At 42.2% G+C, this 21,682-nt stretch overlaps 1 protein-coding gene across 1 annotated transcript in view; it reads left to right on the forward strand.

Moving 5' to 3' along the window:
- Positions 1-3,609: 3,609 nt before the first annotated feature.
- LOC107125729 (USP6 N-terminal-like protein) overlaps positions 3,610-21,682 on the forward strand; it is a gene marked incomplete at its 3' end in the record, with an annotated part of 94,687 nt that continues 76,614 nt past the window's right edge. The window contains exons 1-2 of the mRNA XM_015429182.1: positions 3,610-3,821; positions 4,612-4,793. Of these exons, the coding sequence (XP_015284668.1) occupies positions 3,610-3,821; positions 4,612-4,793 (394 nt within the window). The remainder of the gene's footprint in view (positions 3,822-4,611; positions 4,794-21,682) is intronic.

Raw genomic sequence — 21,682 nt, forward strand, 5'->3', positions numbered from 1 at the left:
TTTGAAAAACATAGTTGTTACAGATTGATGTTGTTACCATAAGCATTGATTAAGGAAACTCTATATATGTGAATGTTTAGTTGGTTTGTAAAAGTTACGTATTATTTTTTACACAATAAGAATTACCATAGTTGAATTGTTAATTATATATGTATGTTATATGGAAAATAAATAAAATGTTTTGGTGAAGAAAAAAAAAGAATATGGCTCCTCAGATTTTTCAGCAGTTTCAAGTACCTAAAGCTTGATTCAAACATTCACTTTTGAGGTGACCAGATCTAAATGCATCAATTTTCCACCTAATTTTCACTTGGAGAAAAGTTTGGTTAGAGCAAAACTGAAAATGGAAAGAAGAAATTGGCATGGTGGGGCAGAGGTGCATGAGCTAAGCTAGATTGTTGATATTTTAGGGATGTCAGGTCCCCCCTGGTCACCGGTAGGGGATGGGGGAAGGGTCGCTATAAGCTGGGAAACTCTTGGAGATATGGGGATGGAGCCTGGGGGCAGGGGAGACAGGGACCTCATTGGGGTATAATACCATAGAGTCTACCCTCCAGAACTTCCATTTTCTCCAGGGAAACTGATCTCTTTAGTCTCGAGATGAAGTGTAATTCCAGGGGTTCCCCAGGTCCTACCTGGAGGTTGGCACCCTATACCTTCTCCTGTTTAAGGAAAACCATGTTCATCATTGGTGCTAAGGGGAATACTGTTCATTTTCCATGTTTTTTGGGAGGAGAATAATACATATTTTGAGCTAGCAGTTGAGAGTATTTCCCTTTCTTTTATCTTCTTATGGGAACACTCTCTTATTGCCATAGTAGTTATTTTATAGAGTAATTCAAACCTTGTGCAAACTACTAAATGTGGTGAAAAAGTAGGATTCACAACTCTGGGTTGGGAAGTTCCTGGAGATTTGGGGGCAGAGCCTGGGGAGGATAGAGTTAAAGAGGGGAGGGAGCTCAGGTTGGGTGGGATGCCATAGAATCTACCCTTCAAAGCTGCCATTTCCCCTGGGGCAACTGGTATCTGTAGTCTAGAGATCAGTTCTAATTTCAGCAGTACTCCATGGTCCACCTGGAGGTTGGACGTAACCTTTCCAACCTCATTATGGTGATAATCTTTTCTGCACATAGCCTACCAGTTCTCTTTAAAAGACCCAAGAAGCTCACGGGAACTGAGTGTGGAGGAAATGGGCATGAATCTTCTTCCCATCTTTGCACATCCTCATAGCTGTTTGCAAAGGCCTAGAGCATTTTTATTTGAAAGCAATGGGTCATAACAATTACTGAATGTTGCAAAAACAAACAAGTCTCATAGAAAAGATCTGCTTTTCTGTAAAAAAAAAATCTGCTCAGGGAAACTTTCTTTGTGGTGGGCACATAAAGCCCCTGGATGCTGCTATTTTCTTAACAAGAGAGTTGTTATCAAATGAATTGTTATCATTCTTTCTGCCAGCAACTCAGCTGACAGCTTCGTCTGTATGTAAATTAAAAAATTTTCCCAGGACATTTTCATTTTGGCAGCCTCATCAAAAAAGCATATTCTGCTTTAAATTACCCTTGCTTCTCCAAAATATCTCCCTTACCACCCTTAAAAATCATCCTTTCTATCTCTGATTGGGAATTTCTGTCGCACTGAAGTCTTAAAATAAATGGGTTGTTTGTAGTTGAATTTTGTCCCTTGTGTGTGTGTTAGTAATGCTTATTTGTTTATTTGATTTCCCATGTAGAAAATATGGAGGATTATGGTATGAAACACAGAAGATTTGTTAAAACCCTTTGAATAAATTATGTGTAATTTGGGCCCAATACACTTGGTATTCATTTGTTTTTGACAGTGATCCAGTATCACTTACTTATAATATATTCTCATCCTCATCAGAATTCTATGAAACCTGATTTCAGCAATGCAGAAGGAAAAACTGTTCTTCACACTGGGTTGAAAGTGGTCTTTCCAAATGAATTTGGGGATGTTAGAATCATATATAACCTATATATTTGCACTTTCCAGCTCTCCTATTGGTTGCACTGTGCGCTCCATCAGCCACTGATCCATCAACCACGACTCAAGAGGACTCATATGCCATTGACTGGGGGCTGGGTCATCTCCCCTGCCCACTGCCAGTTTGACCACTCTTCCCTCTGTGAGAATAAACTGACAAAACGGATCTCTCCTGACAAAGATGCTTCTCCTGTTTGGTTTCCCTGTGGCTGGCTGGCTACTGAGGTGGTCCAGAGGCTATCAAACTGTTCTCTTCAACTTCCTGCTGTGCGGCTGACTTTCCCCTAGGGTTGCCAATCTCCAGGTGGGACCTAGAGATCTCCCGCTGTTACAATTGATCTTCAGATGACAGAGATCAGTTCCCCTGGAGAAAATGGCTGCTTTGGAAGGTAGCTGAATTGCAGGATTCAAATCAAAAGAAACAGCCGAGTTCTGAACTGAAGACATTAGGGAATTCTTCTACTGACTGATGTTGTTGATGCAGATAATTTCAATACCGAGGGCGGCGAACCAGTCCAGACCAATAAGACTTGTACAACGACCTTCAATGACCAGTAAATTAAGATGACGGTTGAATTTCTTGTACTTGACTTGGACAGAGGCGATACTGACAACAGGAACTCGGTTCCTTTGGCAATCAAAAAGTTACAGACTGCACTTCTGGTGACAGCATGCAGAGAACCTGGGACAGACTTGTTGAAATGTGTTCCATGAGACAATTGACAGCATGTAACCTGAATCGACCTCCATCTGACAAGTGCGACCTTCAAGGAAGACAGTAACCTTGACCTTGGGACATGTGTGAAGACCTTGGTGGATGTATAGATGATTGGTGTAATCCTCTGACACTCTTGCTTCATTACTTTATTTCAGCCGTCGACTGAATGAATGAGAGGATAAAAAACGAGATGAGTGGTGAGAGTAACTTGAAGATCTTTCCGGACGATGGAAGACTTCAGGTGCAGGATGACCGTGTGATGAGTGACAGACTTTAGCGATGCGGCCCGTCTTTCCACAAGAACGACAACTAGCATTGCGGATCTGACAGTCTCTATGAGCGTGCACACCACCGCAACTGACACATGCTCCTCTTTGTGGGCTTTTCTGAGAATGGCACGGCTTCTGATGGGCTCCCATTCTGTGGACTCCATCACCAGACAATTCCGATTGGTCGTCTCTGGAAACAGATGAGTCTGTGGTAATGCCGTGGTGAACAGCGTCGGTGCGGCATGACATGTGACTCTGAGCACCCGATCGCAGTTCGCAAAGAGAAATGTTGGTGGCCTCCACTCTCAGTGCTTCTTTGAGTGACGATTTGTGAGTTCTTTTTTTAACAGAAGCACTCACCTGATGCTGTCATCTCTAAGGCCGCAGAGCAAATGATCCATCAGGACTGAATCTACATTTGGGAACTGGCAGTCACGAGCAGCCCTTTGCAGCGCGGCAATGTATTCAGTGACAGACTCGCTCTCTTTCTGGCTTTGTTGGTAGAAAGCACATCACTGTATGGCAGCAGACGTCTTAGACATAAAATATTTGTTGAGTCATGCCTTGATGATGCTGAGAGGTATCTCCAGTAATTTGGATGGAGCTACTAAGTCCTGAGCAATGTCGAATACAGCCTGGCTGCAGGTACTCAAGAAATGTGGCGTGGCAGACATCGTCTCCTTCAATACTGTTTGCTATAAGGAAGCATTCAAAATGGTTGAGGTAGGATTCCCAGTTTCCAACCTTGGAGGTGAACAGTTCGATATGGCCCTTGGATGCCATGCCCATAGTGATTTAGCTCTAGGCACCCTCAGTGATTTCAGCTTGGTCGGGCAAGAGTGCTTTCCTCATTTGGTTAGGCCTGGCATCCCATCCTCATCGCCAGTTTTAAGTACTGAAAGGGGGGAGACGATTATTAATACAAGGCTTTTATTCAAAACATTACTCAGCTCTAATCTGACTCTGCGAAAAACGGCATGCAAATTTATACTGTTCCAAACTGAACTATATACAATGTAACTACTTTCATGAGGTCTGATTGGACCTAAGTGAAGCTTTCTGATAGGATACACTGTATGGCTTTAGGACCACTAGAACGTCTTTATTATGCAGCCAATCACAACAGAGGAAACTAGGATACCTTAGCACAAATCATAACTAAACAGCTTAGAAATAACTCAGAACATAAAATCCCTTATGTGATAGCATCATTCAAAAGAGATGTCATCATGTTGGGGATGTCGTGCGGGGGATGCTCTGGTATTTGGGTGAAACTACATTTTTTTCCCAGAGTGTCCCTGCACAACATCCCCGACATAATGATGTCACTTCCAGGTGACATTGCATCATGGACATTGCATGGTGACGTCCATGTTTAGGGGCCGGTTTTCTCCTGCTGGCAAGCTGGTCTGTGGTGGGGAGAAGCCCCTGAAATCAGGGGATCCCCCATCTGGACCCGGGGGCTGGCTATCCTAGTGTTTATGTGAGGACAGACTTAACCCAAGACAAGCATGTGCATTTTAATTGCTTGCTGTCTGACTTGCAGAAGAAATAAAGTGGATAAAAGTAGATGAATTTAAAAATGTAACCCGTTTTTTGCAAAAAAAACTCCATCCCCTACAGATGGATAATACCCGAAGGATTGGTCTTCAACTACAAAGATAAAAAAGAAAAGATAGACTCTGCTTTAAAAGTGAAGATGTTCTTGGAAACACAACAAAAACCAGTAAACAACACAGCAGAGGAACAAGATATTGAAGAAAAAAGCAGCACACATGGGTCGGGAGACTTGGAAGCAACAGCGAGTAGCAATCCAGAAGAATATTCTGAATCAGAATTAGGGGCGGCAGCCCCAAAAGTCCTGAAAGTCAAATGGAAATATGAAAAGACAACAAATAAAGGGAAGAAACAGATTTAGAAGAATTAGTAGAAGCCTTATTGTTTGTATTTACCTGATTTATTTTTATATTTACCAGTCTGTAATTGAAGCAGTAGAAATTGGATATATTACAAAATTATGTTTTTTACAGAGAGAACTTTAGCTAAATATGCATTTAATCATGATATATGATCCTTGTATAGCTTATTTTAGGTTAGTGTTAGTGTTGTAGTGTTTTGTAGTGTTTGTAGTCAGAAAATAATAAAAAAATTTTTTAAAGTAGATGAATTTAATTCAACCTTCAAGGTTCACCTGTAGTGACAGGTGAGACTGATTTATATAAGTAGATTCATAGTCTACCACAAAGGCTTTGGACAGATTAAAAACTGCCCCTCTTAAAAAAAAACTACTGTTGCACCAAATTTTCATGAAATTCAATTTTGCATGTAGAAATTACTTTGGGAGAGTTCAGGGAGCTCCACTTTTTCTGCATGCATTTACTGCCTTCCTTCACTAATCTGTTGGTGATAGATAACATGCTTATGTACTTGAAAAGGTTTCTTCACTGTGAGATCCCAGTTGATCAAGTAGTAAACATGATGACATCATAGCACCACATAACCAGTCAGATTTGTGTATGTAATAACTTTGGAAGCAAACAAAATCACCCACTGCCAAAGTGAAATGAAAGACGGAATGTATTGCTGTGGCCCAGGCAATGGGCTAATACTCCCAGTGTGTGGATGCGCATGTGGACATATAATTGAATATACCTCCCATCTGAATTTGTGCACTGCAAATCCATATTTGGTTGAAGTCTGGATGTGAATGACATCCATCTGTGTTGCATTTCTTTCAGCAGGAAAAAATGCACTCAGATGTATATCAGAGCTAGGGTTGCCAGCCTCCAGGTGGTGGGTGGAGATCTCCTGGAATTACAGCTGATCTCCAGGCAATAGAGATCAGTTCCCCTGGAGAAAAGGCCTGCTTTGGAAGGCAGACTCTATAGCCTTATACCCTGCTGAGGTTCCTACCCTCACCAAACCCTGCCCTCTCCTGCCCCAAAATGTGCAGGTATTTCCCAACCCAGAGTCAACAGCCCTAATCAGAATGCATGTTCTCATTCTATCCCAAGAAGTCAATTTGAGCACTGTTGCATTGAAGCAAGGGAGTGCTGCCAACAGGCAGAGCTGCCTCTTCCCTCCAATACTCAGCTTTTTGCGAGTTCACACCTTTTATCAAAGGCACACATACACAAATCGCCAAAAGCATTGTGCACATTCAGAAAACATCAATTGTGATTTCTTCAGTACTGCTAAAAACATCCACATAGAAAAGTTGCTTGAAATTTCCTGATGCTGTCCCAACTTAGTCCTCAGTTGTAATGGCCAGTTCAAACAAGCGAGCCTTCTGCCCTGTTATCAGGAACTCATTTTAAAATTTGACATGCCTATTAGGAGCTTTGCTGCATGAGAATAACATCTACTAAGAGCAGGACTTTTACTACCATAGTGTTGTTAGCTGTTGAGGATTCCCAAATTTATTTATTTATTTTTATGGTCAAATTTATACCCCGCCCTCCCCGCATCCGAACCTCCAGCGCTGGGACCAGTGAAACCCCCCCAAAGGTCGGGAGTGGGATTCCTGCTCCTGAACTACCCTGACTCAGGCACAGGACCTCCGTCTTCGCTGGATTCAGCTTCAGCCAACTCAGTCTGAGCCACCCAGCCACGGCCTGCAGAGCTCAATCCAGGTCTTCCGGTCTGGAATCCAACTGGCCGCCTAAAATCAGATAGAGCTGTGTGTCATCAGCATACTGGTGACATCCCAGCCCATACCTCCGGGCGATGTGGGCAAGGGGGTGCATATAGATGTTAAATAACAGTAGGGACAGCACAGCCCCCTGAGGCACACCACATTCAAGTGGGTGCCTCCTGGACTGCTGTTTCCCTAGCGCCACCCTTTGTACCCAACCCTGGAGAAAGGAAGCAAGCCATTGCAAGGTGAGTCCCCTAATCCCCACGTTCATGGCTTGGTTTTGCTCCTCTCCTTTAGACTGAAGTGTTTTAAAGAGGCTTTCGGATAGGGTTGCCACCTGCCTTGGGAAAAAGGTTCTGTTCCTTTAATAGAGACTTGATGAGATGTTACTTACCAGGTGATGTAGCTTACTTAGTGGTGGAAATCGCTGTCCAGTTGCAGCCTACTTGTGGTGACCCTATAGGATTTTCAAGGCAAGAGGCAAACAGAGGTAGGTTGCCATTGCCTGCCTCTGTGTAGCAACCCTGTACCTCCTGGGAGGTCTCCCATCCAAGTACTAATCAGGGTTGACCCTGTTTCTCAGCGAAGATCTGCTGAGACTGGGCTAGCCTGGGCCATCCTACATGCCTTTTACCTACATGCCATTTGAAGATTCAGCTGCCCATTTCCACACATTGATGGACAGGACATTTACCCCCACCCCCCAGGCTTGTTGGCAACCTTACTTTTAGATAGTGTCTGGGCTTCCTGATCAGTGTTTCCTGAATTTTAATATGCAGCTTGTTATGTATTAATACTGTGGCTGAGCTTCAGGCCAAGCTTCATAGTCTGCAAGGATCCTGAGATTCTCTATGTGAACCAATCAGGGCATATTTTGTAGGGAATTATTGTTATTGGCTCCTACCATGTAGAGGTAGTTGTACTGAAGCAACTAATGCCTGAGTCTTGTGTTAGATACCATTGCTTGCTAGAATGATAGGCTGCAGACACACACACTAAATAATCCACTTTCAATGCACTTTCCGACTGGATTTTGTCAGTTCACACAGTAAAAATCCAGTTGGAAAGTGCATTGAAAGTGGATTATTTAGTGTGTGTGACTGCACCCATACAGCACTTGCTCTGATTGGCTGCCCAGGTAACAGACCAATCAGGGAAGACTAGAATGAAACAGGAAATGCAAATAAGGTATGCTATAGTGTTTGCTATGATTGGTTATTACTATGTTAGGAGGTGTGGTTTTGACTGCTCTTGACTGCATATAAGTGGGGATTGTTCCTGGGTTGTTTTGTGTGCTGTGTTCTGAGCTGAATAAAAGAAATTACAGTTTGATAAGAGCTGCTTCAAGTCCAGTATTTAATACAGCTCTTGGTTTTAGATTGACTTTAAAGAACATCACAATAGAGTTGCAGCCATGTTGCACTGGAATCTTTGCAAGAAGTATACCTTACCATCAGTCAGAATTCATGGGAGGACAAACTAGGCTAGATGTGGAGAATGATAAAACAAAGATTCTTTGGACTTCTGATTGCAAACAGATAAACACTGAAGCTTAACACTCGATATTACAATTGTAGAAAAAAATGAGAAACAGGGTTTGGATAATTCACGTTGCAATCCCAGGAGACAGCAGAATAGAAAAGATAGAAAAGAAAGCACTGGAGAAGACCACTAACAGCAAGACCTACGAATTGAGTTAGAGCGCCTCTGAGAGAAGAAGATTACTATCATGCCAGTTGTCATTGGAGCATATGCCTAGAAGTCTCAAAAAACATCTGGACATTCTGGGCATTGAACAAATAATACCAGCTCAGCTCCAGAAGACTGTGTTGGTTGGAACAGCAAGAATCCTGTGAAAATACATCTGTAATTCTCAAGAACTTGGCTAGATCTCAAATTGCAGAACATCATCTACCAGTCAAATATCTGACAGTGACAATTAGCAACAGTAACAACAATACTAATGGCAATAGTGTAGTTCTGTCTGGCCCCCCACAGTGAACAGTACTGGTGATTAGGGACTCTACTTTTCCTAGCCTATGGGAGGGGGGAACACATCTGAGTTTTCCCCAAGAAATGGGGTAAGAAAGAAAACAGGGGCAGGGGGAGAGAGAAAGGCCATATGGGCTTTCTGCCATAGGGCACAAACATAGCATTCAAACGTGCCCTCAGAATTAAAAAGTTTTTTCAAGGAACCAGGAAAGACTTTGAGAGGGAGAGAGAGCAAGAGAACTAGTCTTTCCTCCTCCTAGCCTTATGTTTCTGGCTAAGATCTTTCATCACTAACCCTTTTATTTTCTTGCCTATCGTAGGTGGAAATTTTGTCAGATTAGTAGAAAGTTTTCCCACTATTAAACCTCTGAATCTCCTTCAAGAGGCTGATAGACTGGGCCCTAACGGCAGCCGCTTTACTTCTTTTCAGGCACCATCCATCAGGCTGACAGTGGCTGCCGATGGGCCAGTCATATTGTCTATATTTCATACACAAACATCAGGCCTGCTGACAGCACTTTGCACACTCGGAAATTGCTTTTGCTGTGAGCTGAATTTCAATGACAGCATTTTCCCCTCATCCCACCCCCCTCGCTCTGGCTTTTTCTCTCTGTGTTTATGACCCTCAGGAGAAGAGGAGCTGCTGTGAATAGACAATTCTGAAAGCACTCTTGTATAGAGCAGAAGGTTTTGTGTCTGATGTATTTAATGTTTACAACAAATTTGGTGTTTGCTAATTTGCACTTTGATTCATTCCTTAAAAGAACTGTCATTGCATTCTTTTGCTTGTCCTTTGTACAGATATCCAACAACTGGTGCTGCAATGTGTGTGTGTGTGTGTGTGTGTGTGTGTGTAATGAGCAATATGTAGGGGTGGGGCAGAGAGAAGACTAAACAGAATTTCACTGTATCCCATGGCCTGTACAGCCAATGTGAGCAGCCATTTGAAATTACTCTGCTAGGGAAGATGTAATATATAGGCTTGGATAGGAGACTGAATAGATATGTTAGGTGGCATGTGACACATATTAAACATAATGCACAGGAGAGAAGGAAAAACCACTGGAGATGGGAGGAATGGTTATAGGCCCGCCCAGTTCATTACACTATGCAAATACTACGGTAACAACTTGAAGAAAAGAGTGGGTTGAGCTGTCTTGATTTAACTCAACCAAACTATGTGGGGAGTCATCTCCCACAAGCAGCTTACCATGTGGAACAGCACTCATGAAGTTCCATTTACCATGCTAGGATAAAATGCTTATCACGCCCAGTCCTCAAAAACAGGGGAACACTATATAATAACCAATCATTTTCATAATTAATGACTGGATTCTTTTGGGGGGAGGGGAGACACCTTCCTTTTCTTGCTAGTGCTTTGCGGCATTTCCACATCAGCCCCCTCCCCCCGTAAATCCCAGGGGAAAGTATCCCTTGTGTCTATGCAGAAAACATTCACATTCTTCTAGATGGGATGTATTGCACTATACTGTAAGCTTCCCTCATTGTTTTTGTAAGCCTCTCCTGAACCTCTCAAGACAGATGAATCCGGTCTTTTCCTTTATGGCAAGATACCTTTCTCAACAAGAAGTATGCCATCTCATCTGTTTGTTCTGCTGCTTAATAAGTGGTATTTGTGTGTATATGCATAGTGATTCCCCCATTTTGCAAATAATGATTACCTTGGGGCCTAACTATATGATACACAGTCCTGGGGTCTGATCTGCTACTAGGACTGTTAGACATATGGCTGAATCTGCACATTCATTTTTTAAAGCAGTCTTGACACCGTCTTTATACTGGTATGCTACTTGTTTTAAAGTGGTATAAAAATCTGCTATTTTTTCCTGCTTGCTGGCTGGGAATGTTGTTGTTCTCCTCCCTCTTCTCTAGTGTTTGCCGGCACCCACTAACTTTACACAAGGCAATAAATTACTTAAGGCAACAAGCCAACAAGCCACAAACTTCTCTTTACATTCAAGGAGAAGGATTTTCTCAGCTTTCAGTTTTGCCCAGCTTTTGGTTCAAACAAGAAAGCAAAAATAGCCAAAAAACGATAAAGACTGCGTGTTTACTTTGCAGAATGTATGTATGTATGTAGAAGGGATCTTTCTCTAACTTTTCAGGCAATATAAAAATCACAAAACAAGATAAAATCATTCACTCTTAGCTTGTCAAACAAGGGAAACGTTTCTTACATTCCTCTGTGTGCTGTCAGAAGGTAAACAACAGATAAGCCTCCGATTAGCGCTTGGGGGGGGCTTAGAGTGCTTTTAACCACATCAGGTTGCGTCGGTGAGAAGCCACAATTACAACAGAGCCGAAAACATAGGGCAATAAAATAGTGCAGACAGCAGAAATTATAACAGTGCAGTAGGAGAGCGAAAGCTAAAGAGATGTGGACATCTTTTTAGGAGACAGAGGGAGAGTGTAGCCGAAGCAGTGGAAAATGCAGATTCCACCATAGGCTAACTCAATTCCCATGTGCATATTGCTCAGGGAAGGGGTGTTTAAGTGCTGTGATGTTTTTGTTCTGCTTACCCCATTAGGGAAACTTTTCTATATCCCATCAATACACACAAAGTTCCCAGTTGGGCAAACAGCTCGCCCTTGGGACCATTTCAGGTTGGAAAAATAGCAGCAAGGAAAGGCTGAAGCCCCTTCTCCTTGTGTACTGTACTCTGGATCCAAGTTTGGCCCGTGCAAACCTGGGATTAAGGTTTTGATGCATAATTTGACATACACATTTTATTGCAAGGGCTTGAAGCATAAGGTAACATGTAGTTTGGCCCTGGGATTCCAATAGTTATTGTTTCTGGACCTGAGCCTTTGCATCAACAACATTTTCCCTTTTATGTGAACTTCTGACACTTGCAAAGTTCTGAACATTCTTTGATTAAGGTCATATCTCGTGGATTGCAATTTGGGGGCTGGGGGGCTGGATTGCATATTACTTAGGGCAAAAGAAGTCTTGTAAGGGCTTTATCAAAATTCTAGAATGACATTAAGTTTTTACTGGTTATCCACTAGTTACCGCATGATATACGCTTCACATCATTTTTTTTATAATTTTTGGAAAGTACAGTCTGCACACGAATTGACCAGCTGTATATTCAGTGGTTGTATGAGCTGGGACTTGGTTTATAATATAGTTGCAAATTTCCAGCAGAGTGTTGGATAGTGGTTCTAATGTACTTAAAATGCTAAATGACTTGTGATTAGCTACTAGGCCGTGGTCACACAGTCATTTTGATCAGGTTTCACCACGGTTCCCTATCACATTTAAAAGGGCTGATCAGACAGCCGCATCTGTCTCCCATATTGAAGCAGACTCCCCACAATCCTCCTGGTTTCCTAGCGATTTTTGTGACACTGGGAAAATCAAGTACTTTCCAAATATTTGTGCTATGAATCTGCAATTTTGCCAATCTGGACAGCCATCTCTCGCTATGAATGCGATTAGGTTGTCTGAACATTGTTCTCACACTGAACCCCCCCCCCAGCTTTCGCCGTTGTGTGCATGAGCAATCCTACACTGAATATATTCAATGCATGACCCTTCAAGCACATATATATAGACTCCAGCATTCAGTTGTACATTGGTGGTTCATTTTGTTTGCTGTTGGGGGGGGGGACTGCAAAAACAAGGGAGTACTGTACATCCAAGTGGGAGCTGTGATTTGTCCATGTGCATGCACAAAGAATTTTTTTTAAAAAACGTGCCATGCCGCCACTTGGGCAGCGGTACTATCTGGTTGGTGTCTGGAGCCTCATTGCATGATACAAGTGGTTCCCAGAGGGATGTGTGATCATCCCAACCCGCAAAAAAATAAATAAATCCCTGATCAACTATACAGCAAGAACAAATTGCGGTAAGCTTGCCATGTGACCACACCCCTAGTGACCTGACATGAGTAACACCCTGGTTCTATATAGGCATGTAGCTATGACCAGCACTAGTATGCCTATGATACAGTTCCAGAGTCTTCTTGCTATACCACCCGCCAGATGAAATCCCACTGCAGGCAGTCACTGATTTTCAGGTATAGAAACTTGCATGCCAGCCACATTTCAACTAAGATACATTCATATTCAATTCATTATCCCAACTTTTTATAGATGCCTCAATTTGGGAGCATTTTAAACTGTACTTAATATTTTCCTTTATATTGTGCTTTCTTTTACCTTTTTACAAGCAGAGTACAGAAATACAGACACATTAAGTAGCATAGATGTTTGCAACCTTGAATATATACAACCCATGGTACTTTCGTAAGTTTACGAGTCTGGCAAACCTGGCACGTTTTGGCAATCTTGGTATTGAGGTAGGACAAATGAAATTGTGACTCAAATGACTCTTAATGGACATACAAGCAAGGTCAAAGAGATATGTGTGATAACTGTTACTGAAATTTCCAAATATTTGCGCTATGAATCTGCAATTTTGCCAATCTGGACAGCCATCTCTCGCTATGAATGCGATTAGGTTGTCTGAACATTGTTCTCACACTGAACCCCCCCCCCAGCTTTCGCCGTTGTGTGCATGAGCAATCCTACACTGAATATATTCAATGCATGACCCTTCAAGCACATATATATAGACTCCAGCATTCAGTTGTACATTGGTGGTTCATTTTGTTTGCTGTTGGGGGGGGGGACTGCAAAAACAAGGGAGTACTGTACATCCAAGTGGGAGCTGTGATTTGTCCATGTGCATGCACAAAGAATTTTTTTTAAAAAACGTGCCATGCCGCCACTTGGGCAGCGGTACTATCTGGTTGGTGTCTGGAGCCTCATTGCATGATACAAGTGGTTCCCAGAGGGATGTGTGATCATCCCAACCCGCAAAAAAATAAATAAATCCCTGATCAACTATACAGCAAGAACAAATTGCGGTAAGCTTGCCATGTGACCACACCCCTAGTGACCTGACATGAGTAACACCCTGGTTCTATATAGGCATGTAGCTATGACCAGCACTAGTATGCCTATGATACAGTTCCAGAGTCTTCTTGCTATACCACCCGCCAGATGAAATCCCACTGCAGGCAGTCACTGATTTTCAGGTATAGAAACTTGCATGCCAGCCACATTTCAACTAAGATACATTCATATTCAATTCATTATCCCAACTTTTTATAGATGCCTCAATTTGGGAGCATTTTAAACTGTACTTAATATTTTCCTTTATATTGTGCTTTCTTTTACCTTTTTACAAGCAGAGTACAGAAATACAGATACATTAAGTAGTATAGATGTTTGCAACCTTGAATATATACAACCCATGGTACTTTCGTAAGTTTACGAGTCTGGCAAACCTGGCACGTTTTGGCAATCTTGGTATTGAGGTAGGACAAATGAAATTGTGACTCAAATGACTCTTAATGGACATACAAGCAAGGTCAAAGAGATATGTGTGATAACTGTTACTGAAAATCAGGTAGTGGCTATTTCTGCTGTGATATCTGATTTTCCATGCCCAAATTCAGGGAGTAATCCTAGTAAGTCCCATGTTACTCAGTGGGGCTTCCCATCAGGGAAGTGTCCTTAGGTTTGCCACCTCAGTCAGACAGTCTGCAATTGCTAAGGCTACTTACTTGCCTTAGTGTAAGTCCTATTGAACCTTGCTTCTTTTTTATGCAACAAGGGACTTCTTCGGTAAATTGGCTCTCCTCCACTGTCCAGCACAGAATTTTGCTAGAGCTGTCATGAAATAGACCATTTTAAAGGTGTCGCTTGTGCATAATTCTATGTTTGGAAACCTTCCCTTAAACACTAACAATATAGACAGTTAATAAATAGTGACAGTTTGACTTAACATTTCACTTCTTTGGTTACTTAGTTTGCAAACACTTGGTTGCAATGATTAGATAAGGCTTTTGATTATGTATTTGTGCTCAGTGTTTCCTTCTTAAGAGATTTATATAATACATGAGCGTGACTTACACATTTTCTGACTTCATGAACATGAAGAAAAAAGCTAAAAGTTTTACATCAGATTCTAGATTTCCAGTCCTTAACTGTGAAATGGTTAGATTGTCCCTGTTGCATACCACAGCTGGTGGTTCCTAAGCTAACATGCCACAGGACAATGGCCCTAGAAAAATACACAGGGCTAGGCTTGTAACACTTGGGGGCACAATGCATAAATATCTACAAGAGGGTTTTTATGTAAATGTACAATTATCTGCTACTTATATCTTTGGTATGTATTTGGAAACAACTGAGTGAAAAAAATGGCCAGACAGCAATTAGGCTGGTAGTCATCTAGAGCAATTAAATTGGGCTTCTGGCTTTCTCTTTGCAACTGTTTGTCTTAATTAAATCTTTGAGATATTGCTTGAATAATGAGTGATTCGAGTCAAACAGCCCCATGCTCCCACTGTGTATCTTCTGATGAGATATTTAAATTCTAAACTGTGCATTCTTTGTGAAACAGCATGGGTTGTTCAGATTACTCTGTTTATACTGCTGGTTTTTTCCTAACATTTTTCTAACATAGGAAGACCCTCCTAACTGTAAGCAGTTCAGCTTAATAGACTGCCTCGGGGGAGGGGGTGTCCATTTTCCTTCCTTGGAGACTGTAAGAAAAAGTTGGACAGACAACTGTCAGGGATGCTTTGGCTATATGATGTTTGGCTTAAGGGCTGAGTTGTGGTCCAGGACAGCTGGTCCATTGGGTATGTCATTCCATAGTCATAAGTCATTCCAGCTGCTCCAAAACTACTCAAAAAAATAGCTGTACTGACTGTTTTGAGAGAGGTACTAATAAGCAAATATCCATGTGTTGTCTCAGTGAGATCACTGTCCAGAGGTATCTGATCTTACATTCTTTCTGCTCCAAAATACCAGCTGTTGCCCTATACCTCTCTCACCACCCTCCCTGCAACATATTTACTGATACAAAAACATAAGGTTAGAAAGAGTAATTCATGGGGGGAAATCTAATTATAAATATTTCATATTGTCAAAGGTTCCCAACCCAGCTGTTTGTCCAGGCTGTTTAAAGTAGAAGCACAAGCTATTCTGTGCTGTTACGCAAGGGCGCACTTTGGACAAAGCATTCTTTGCAGGGATGGTGCTAGAACTTTCACCTGGTTTGGATACTTTGCTTGCATCAGCTTCTCCTGGGTGGGTACTGCTTTCTCCTGAAAATGCTGATTTATCATACTTCTCTGGGGATGCAGTTTCATGTGTCTCTCTAACAATGGAGGCTCAGGTAGCAGCCACTGCCAAGTCGGCCTTTTATCACCTTTGACAGATTAGGCAGTTGGTTCCCTTCCTCGAACACAATGACTTGGCAACAGTGATCCACACGATGGTCACCTCGAGGTTAGACTACTGTAATGCTCTCTACATGGGGCTGCCCTTGTCTCAAACCCGGAAGCTGCAGCTAGTGCAAAATGCTGCGGCCAGGCTGTTGACAGGTCTTTCCATACAGGAACACATCCAGCCTGTGCTGAAAGCACTGCACTGGCTGCCAATAGTGTACCAGATTCGCTTCAAGGTGCTGGTTTTGACCTTTAAAGCCCTCTATGGTCAGGGTCCAGCATACCTAAGGGGCCGCCTTTCCCCATATGTTCCCCAGAGAGCACTGTGTTCAGGGGCCCAAAACCAGCTGGCCCTCCCAGGTCCCAAAGACTCCAGGTTAGCGACAACCAGGGGCAGGGCCTTCTCAGTAGTGGCTCCACACTCATGGAATGAGCTCATGGAAGAGATCAGGGCCCTGTGGGACCTTTTACAGTTCCACAGGGCCTGCAAGACAGAGCTCTTCCACCAGGCTTTCAATTAGGAGCCACGTGTGACATCCGAGAAGAGGCCCTGTGCCCTGGCTTTACCATCTCTAGCCCACCTCACTAGGTAAATAAGTAGATCAACAGAGCATGTAGGAACATCATTATGTCTGTCACCCGTGGAGTATGGTCAATCTGAAATTTCTGCTTGTGCACTTTATTTGAAAACTGTACCAGCACTTTAGGATAGTGATTTACGGATTTTAGGATAACTGATCTGTTTTGGTTGATTAGTTATGATGAATTTTAATTGTATTTTATGCACTGTGTAAGATGCCCTGAGCCTGCCTTGGTAGGAAGGGCAGGGTATAAATAAAATGAATGAATAAATAAATGTGTTGGGCCAAATCTGCAACCTGCTTCACAGATACAGGGTCCCAATCTAGCACTAGTGCTGCCAGTTCATCCAGCAACAAATGATAGAATTATTCCAAAAGGATTAACTCTCCCAAATCATTGAAGGAAATCACTCCTTCAGATGTCAGCCATCGACCACGTTTCTGGGAAAGTGTAACAGCTGCAACATGCAAGCTTCCCTGCCAAAAGTTTTTGTCCACCTTCCTAAAAGCTCTTCTGTAAGTCTCAGAGGTCAAAGCAAACCTTCACTGAGCCAAAAGACCGATTTCACACAAGAGCTGCACCGCAGTCACACCTCCCTTTGCCCCACTTCTATTGGTCAATTTCCCACTCAAAGCTGCGCAACTGCATTTTGACCCGCAGCTTTGCCCGATTTTCCCCGCGGTTTCGTGATCCTGTTTTTTGAGGATCATGAAAACGCGGGGGAAATCAGGAGAAGCCGCAGGTCAAAATGCGGCTGTGCGGCTTCGAGTGGGAAATTGACCAATAGAAGCGGGGCAAAGGGAGGCGTGACAGCGGTGCAGCTCTTGTGTGAAATTGGTCTTTTGGCTCAGTGAAGGTTTGCCTTGACCTCTGAGACGCAGCTCTTGTGTGAAATCGGTCAAAGTCTCATACTTCTGGTAATCACCAGCATCCTGGATCGACAAATTCCCCAGGAGATCAGCACGGGTCCCAGAAAGCTGTGACCTCAAAATAGTCATGCAATATCACTGAGTAAATCCTCACAAGTCCATCCAAAGAGAGAAAAAAGTGAGCTCATCTTGTCCTTCTTTGTAGGTCAGAAACATGCATCTGTCAAATAACCATGGTGAATCATCTCTCTGCAGAGGGTGCAGGAAAGTCCTTAGCATTGATCTGCCTGGGCTCCACACCAAACATCTCTGCATCAGCTGCTCATGGGTCAGAGTCAAGTGGCTGGTGTCTTCTTCACAAACATCCAGACAATCCTTCACTATCACTGGCATGTCTCAAGCCAAAATTACCAGTTGCTTGCTCACTGGTCTATTCTTTTGGGACTAGAGATCCAGCAGGGCATCTGGAGCGACTCTGCAACTCCTCTTTGTCTGGGCCTCCATGTAGAGATAGTTCCTCAGGTTCAAAAATTCGAATCCTCGATCTTACAGATGATGTAGGTTGAGTCTCTCGCCACTCTGGGAAGAGCTCCAGCATTCCAGTAAATTCCACTGTCTGTCAGTTCCCAGGAGAAACACTACACCAGGTACTAAAGGTCAAGCAGAGATAATAGAAACACAGAAGAAACTTAACATTCCAGAGTTACCCCACACCCATGGCAGCCAGGGCTAGACAGAGGCCTAGCTGACAATACCCAAGCTTGAACATTTCAGTTCCCTGTACATAAATATACTATTTGTAAAATACATAGATAAAACATTTATATAACCTAAAATATTAATTAATATAACTTAAATCAGTTATAAAACCATCTCTAAAATATTAGTAAGACTTATTCTTACTTAGTGATTTTAAAGGTGACATCTGTTTCTATCAATGAGCATTTTTTTGAAGTGACTTTTTTATCTTTCCCTGGGAAGCTAGAAGTATTAGGACTTCAAGTTCCTCCTGCTTGTTTCCCATACGCTGCACATTAGTGTAGAGACATCTGAATCCATGTTTTATACACTCTGAGGTTTTCATTTCTCTACTTACATGTGAGTTAATGTTATCTAGCATACGTGCTACTCCCCGAAAAACTTTTAGAGTTCTTAATCTCCAGCTATTGGCATCATACTGGGCTTTGCATTTTTGTCTCACTCCCCCACAGGATTTAGTTTAAAGCTCTCCTTATTAGGTTTGCAAGGCTGTTTCCAAACACATTTTCCCTACCCTTGTGAGGTGCAAACCATCTCCCAATAGAAGAGCTTCATCTCGAATGCATAAGCCATGACCAAAAATCCAAACCTTTCCTGATGACATCATCTACTTAGCCAGTCATTGATCTGCAATATTCTTCTTTCCCATCCTAAGCCATGGCCTTCGACAGGAAGAACTGAATAGAATACAACCTGCACTCCCAATTCCTTCACTTTTTTACCCAGAGCCACATTTTTTAATATGTTCTTGGCTGTGGATTAGCAAGAAAAGATAATAATCCGTGGGCTTGATGAGTCTTCCTACCCTTTCTATTACATCCTTGATGTGTGCACCCAGTAGACAGCATACCTCTCGAGACAACAAGTCTGGTTGGCACACTTTAGCTTCTACCCCACTCAGTAGGGAATCCCCAATTACCAACACACACTTTCTCCTATATTGGGGAGCAGATGCTCAAGTACTCTCATCCACAGGGGTCTGAGAATTTTTTCCCAATCTTTGTGGAGGCTGGGGGAGGAGCCCTTGTTCCAGTGGTTCATAATCAATATCTGTGGGGAGATTCAGCTACCGATTGCTTAGTAACAGAGGCTCAGAATGTCTCTTGATCTTCCTGCTCCTGTGGGTTACATTCTTCCATGTGCTCTGCTCCTTTTAAAAAAACCACCATTGTTTGAAAGCACTTTCTGACCACTGTTTATGAAAAATATACATTTGTACAAAGGTTCTAAAAACCTTTTAATCTGTGGAGTAGTTTGTGTTTCTCTTACCCTCCTGCCTCTTGTTGTTAATTTCACATACAATCCCAGATGTTCATCATAAGCAACCTTGCATTTCATGTTTATTTCCCTCAGGTTACTAATAGTAATGGAGAAATCAAGTGTTATGTAAAATCCTGCATTGCAGATACTGGATCTGATGCAGAGAGCTCAATAAAATGTTACACTTTAATCATGAAGATAAGGATCACAAAAGTAGCTTCTAAGATGCAGAGCCTTAAGACAAAATAGAAAGAGAAAGATAACATAATGCTGTGGGGACACACACACTATGTTCTGGAAAGTTAACAAAGAAAACAAAGAAGAAAAACTTTCTTTTCTGAGTTTCTAGTTGTTGTTTATATTCATAAATAGGAGGGTTGAATGTGGCTACACATGAATCTTTTTACACTTTAAAAGACTAAAATGCCATAGCTTTATATGCGAATCAATGACATTTACAAGGACTTGGGCAGCTACTAATAAAAATCAGCAGGGCGCTATGGTAGCTGTTTTTAAAGTGTGCTAGCAGCACAGCATTTAGCATATTGTGCTTACTTTGACAACTGATCCCATACGACTGTCAGGATTGGTGTTTTGGGAAAGCTGATCATGGCAATGCATGAACAGTGTGTGGGCAGATCTATTTAGATGAGATATTGCACAGATAACGGAAAGGGTGACTGCTAGGGGACAAGTTATTGGACATGTTGAAAAATCAGTTCACAAATGGCTCATTAACTGGGTGGTAGAATCTAAAAAGCAGAAATGGACAGAAGTTCAACAAAATTTTTAGAGGGGAGCTGAAAAACCCAATGTGGCCAAAGTGATGTTTAGTTCATGGCAGTGTACTAACCAGCCACCTGGACTGCTAAAAACAAGATAGTACATGGAGTATCCATTTTATAAAGGATGATCAGCCACAGGAGATTATGACATGAAGGAAATATACAACATGCTGCTTAGCACTAGGACATAGTTGTGTCCAACCTTAAACACCAAGCCTGGGCAAGGAGGGTTTGTGGATGTCCACTCAAAAGGAGAAGGTGTTGTCCCAACATTATAAAATGTTTATTGTTGAATTGAGATAACAACTTTCCTATTCCACCTGCTTGAAACTTCTCCATCACCTTGATCTGTTAAATCAAACCTGTTGCCTATAGTCTATCTAATATGGTACTATGTGTGTGTGACTATGAAGCACCTTTACAAAAAGTGCATACAGAGCATGAGCGAGAGAAGGAGATGATGGAATAGGGTTGGGGGGGGGATAGGATTTCTGAATGAATTGAGAGCTGGGTCCTAGAAAGAGAAGGACAGTTGACAGAACTGAGAAGAGAGGTTCTCCCACAGACTGTGGATTGGTGATGTATGTACAGGTATTTATCACCCAAAATCTAGACAGTAAATCTCCAGTGAGGTTTTTTGTTTTGAAAATTTATTACTAATACTGCTTTGAGCCAAGATTCCCCCCCCTTATGTTTTTTTCTGTCTTGACTTTACAAATGACAGCAAATGAAATATGCAAGTTTAAGGTGAAAGTGCAGCTTTGTGGTCAATGTGTTTCTTGTTTACGACATAGTCCTAGCAGCAGAGAGGGAAATAGGATTGTTCAGTTTATTGTAGAGTATTTATTTATTTATTTATTGGGATTTTGCTCTTTTTGCACACTTACCTATTGATCCCCTTATACTGGCACAAGAGAATAACCTCAGCAGCTCTTAGAATACCAGGTTAAGAACATAAGAGAAGCCATGTTGGATCAGGCCAATAGCCCATCCAGTCCAACAGTCTGTGTCACATGGTGGCCAAAACCCAGGAGCCATCAGGAGGTTCATCAGTGGGGCCAGAACTCCTGTAGCCTTCCCACTGTTGCCCCCCAAGCACCAAGAATACAGAGCATCACTTGCCTCAGACATCATGTTGGTATAGCCACTGATGGATCTCTGCTTTATATGTTTCCCATATATGATTATATGATGTTTGATGTTTATCAAATCCCCTCTTGAAGCTGTCTATGCTTGTAGCTGCCACCTCCTCCAGCGGCAGTGAATTCCATGTATTAATGACTCTTCAGGTGAAGAAGTACTTCCTTTTATCTGCTCTAAACATACTGGACATGAATTTCATTGAAACCCCACAAGTTTTTGTATTATGAGAAAGGGAGAAAAGTGCTTCTTTCTATACCTTCTCTATCCCCTGAATAATTTTATAAACTTCTATAATGCCACCCCTCAGTTGTTGTTTCTCCAAGCTAAAGAGCCCTAACCTCTTTAACCTTTCTTCATAGGGAAAGTATTCCATTTCCCTTAATCATTTTAGGCCCC

The sequence above is a fragment of the Gekko japonicus genome, unplaced genomic scaffold, assembly GCF_001447785.1.
Source record: "Gekko japonicus isolate JY-2015 unplaced genomic scaffold, Gekko_japonicus_V1.1 scaffold2902, whole genome shotgun sequence".
Taxonomy (NCBI): domain Eukaryota; kingdom Metazoa; phylum Chordata; class Lepidosauria; order Squamata; family Gekkonidae; genus Gekko; species Gekko japonicus.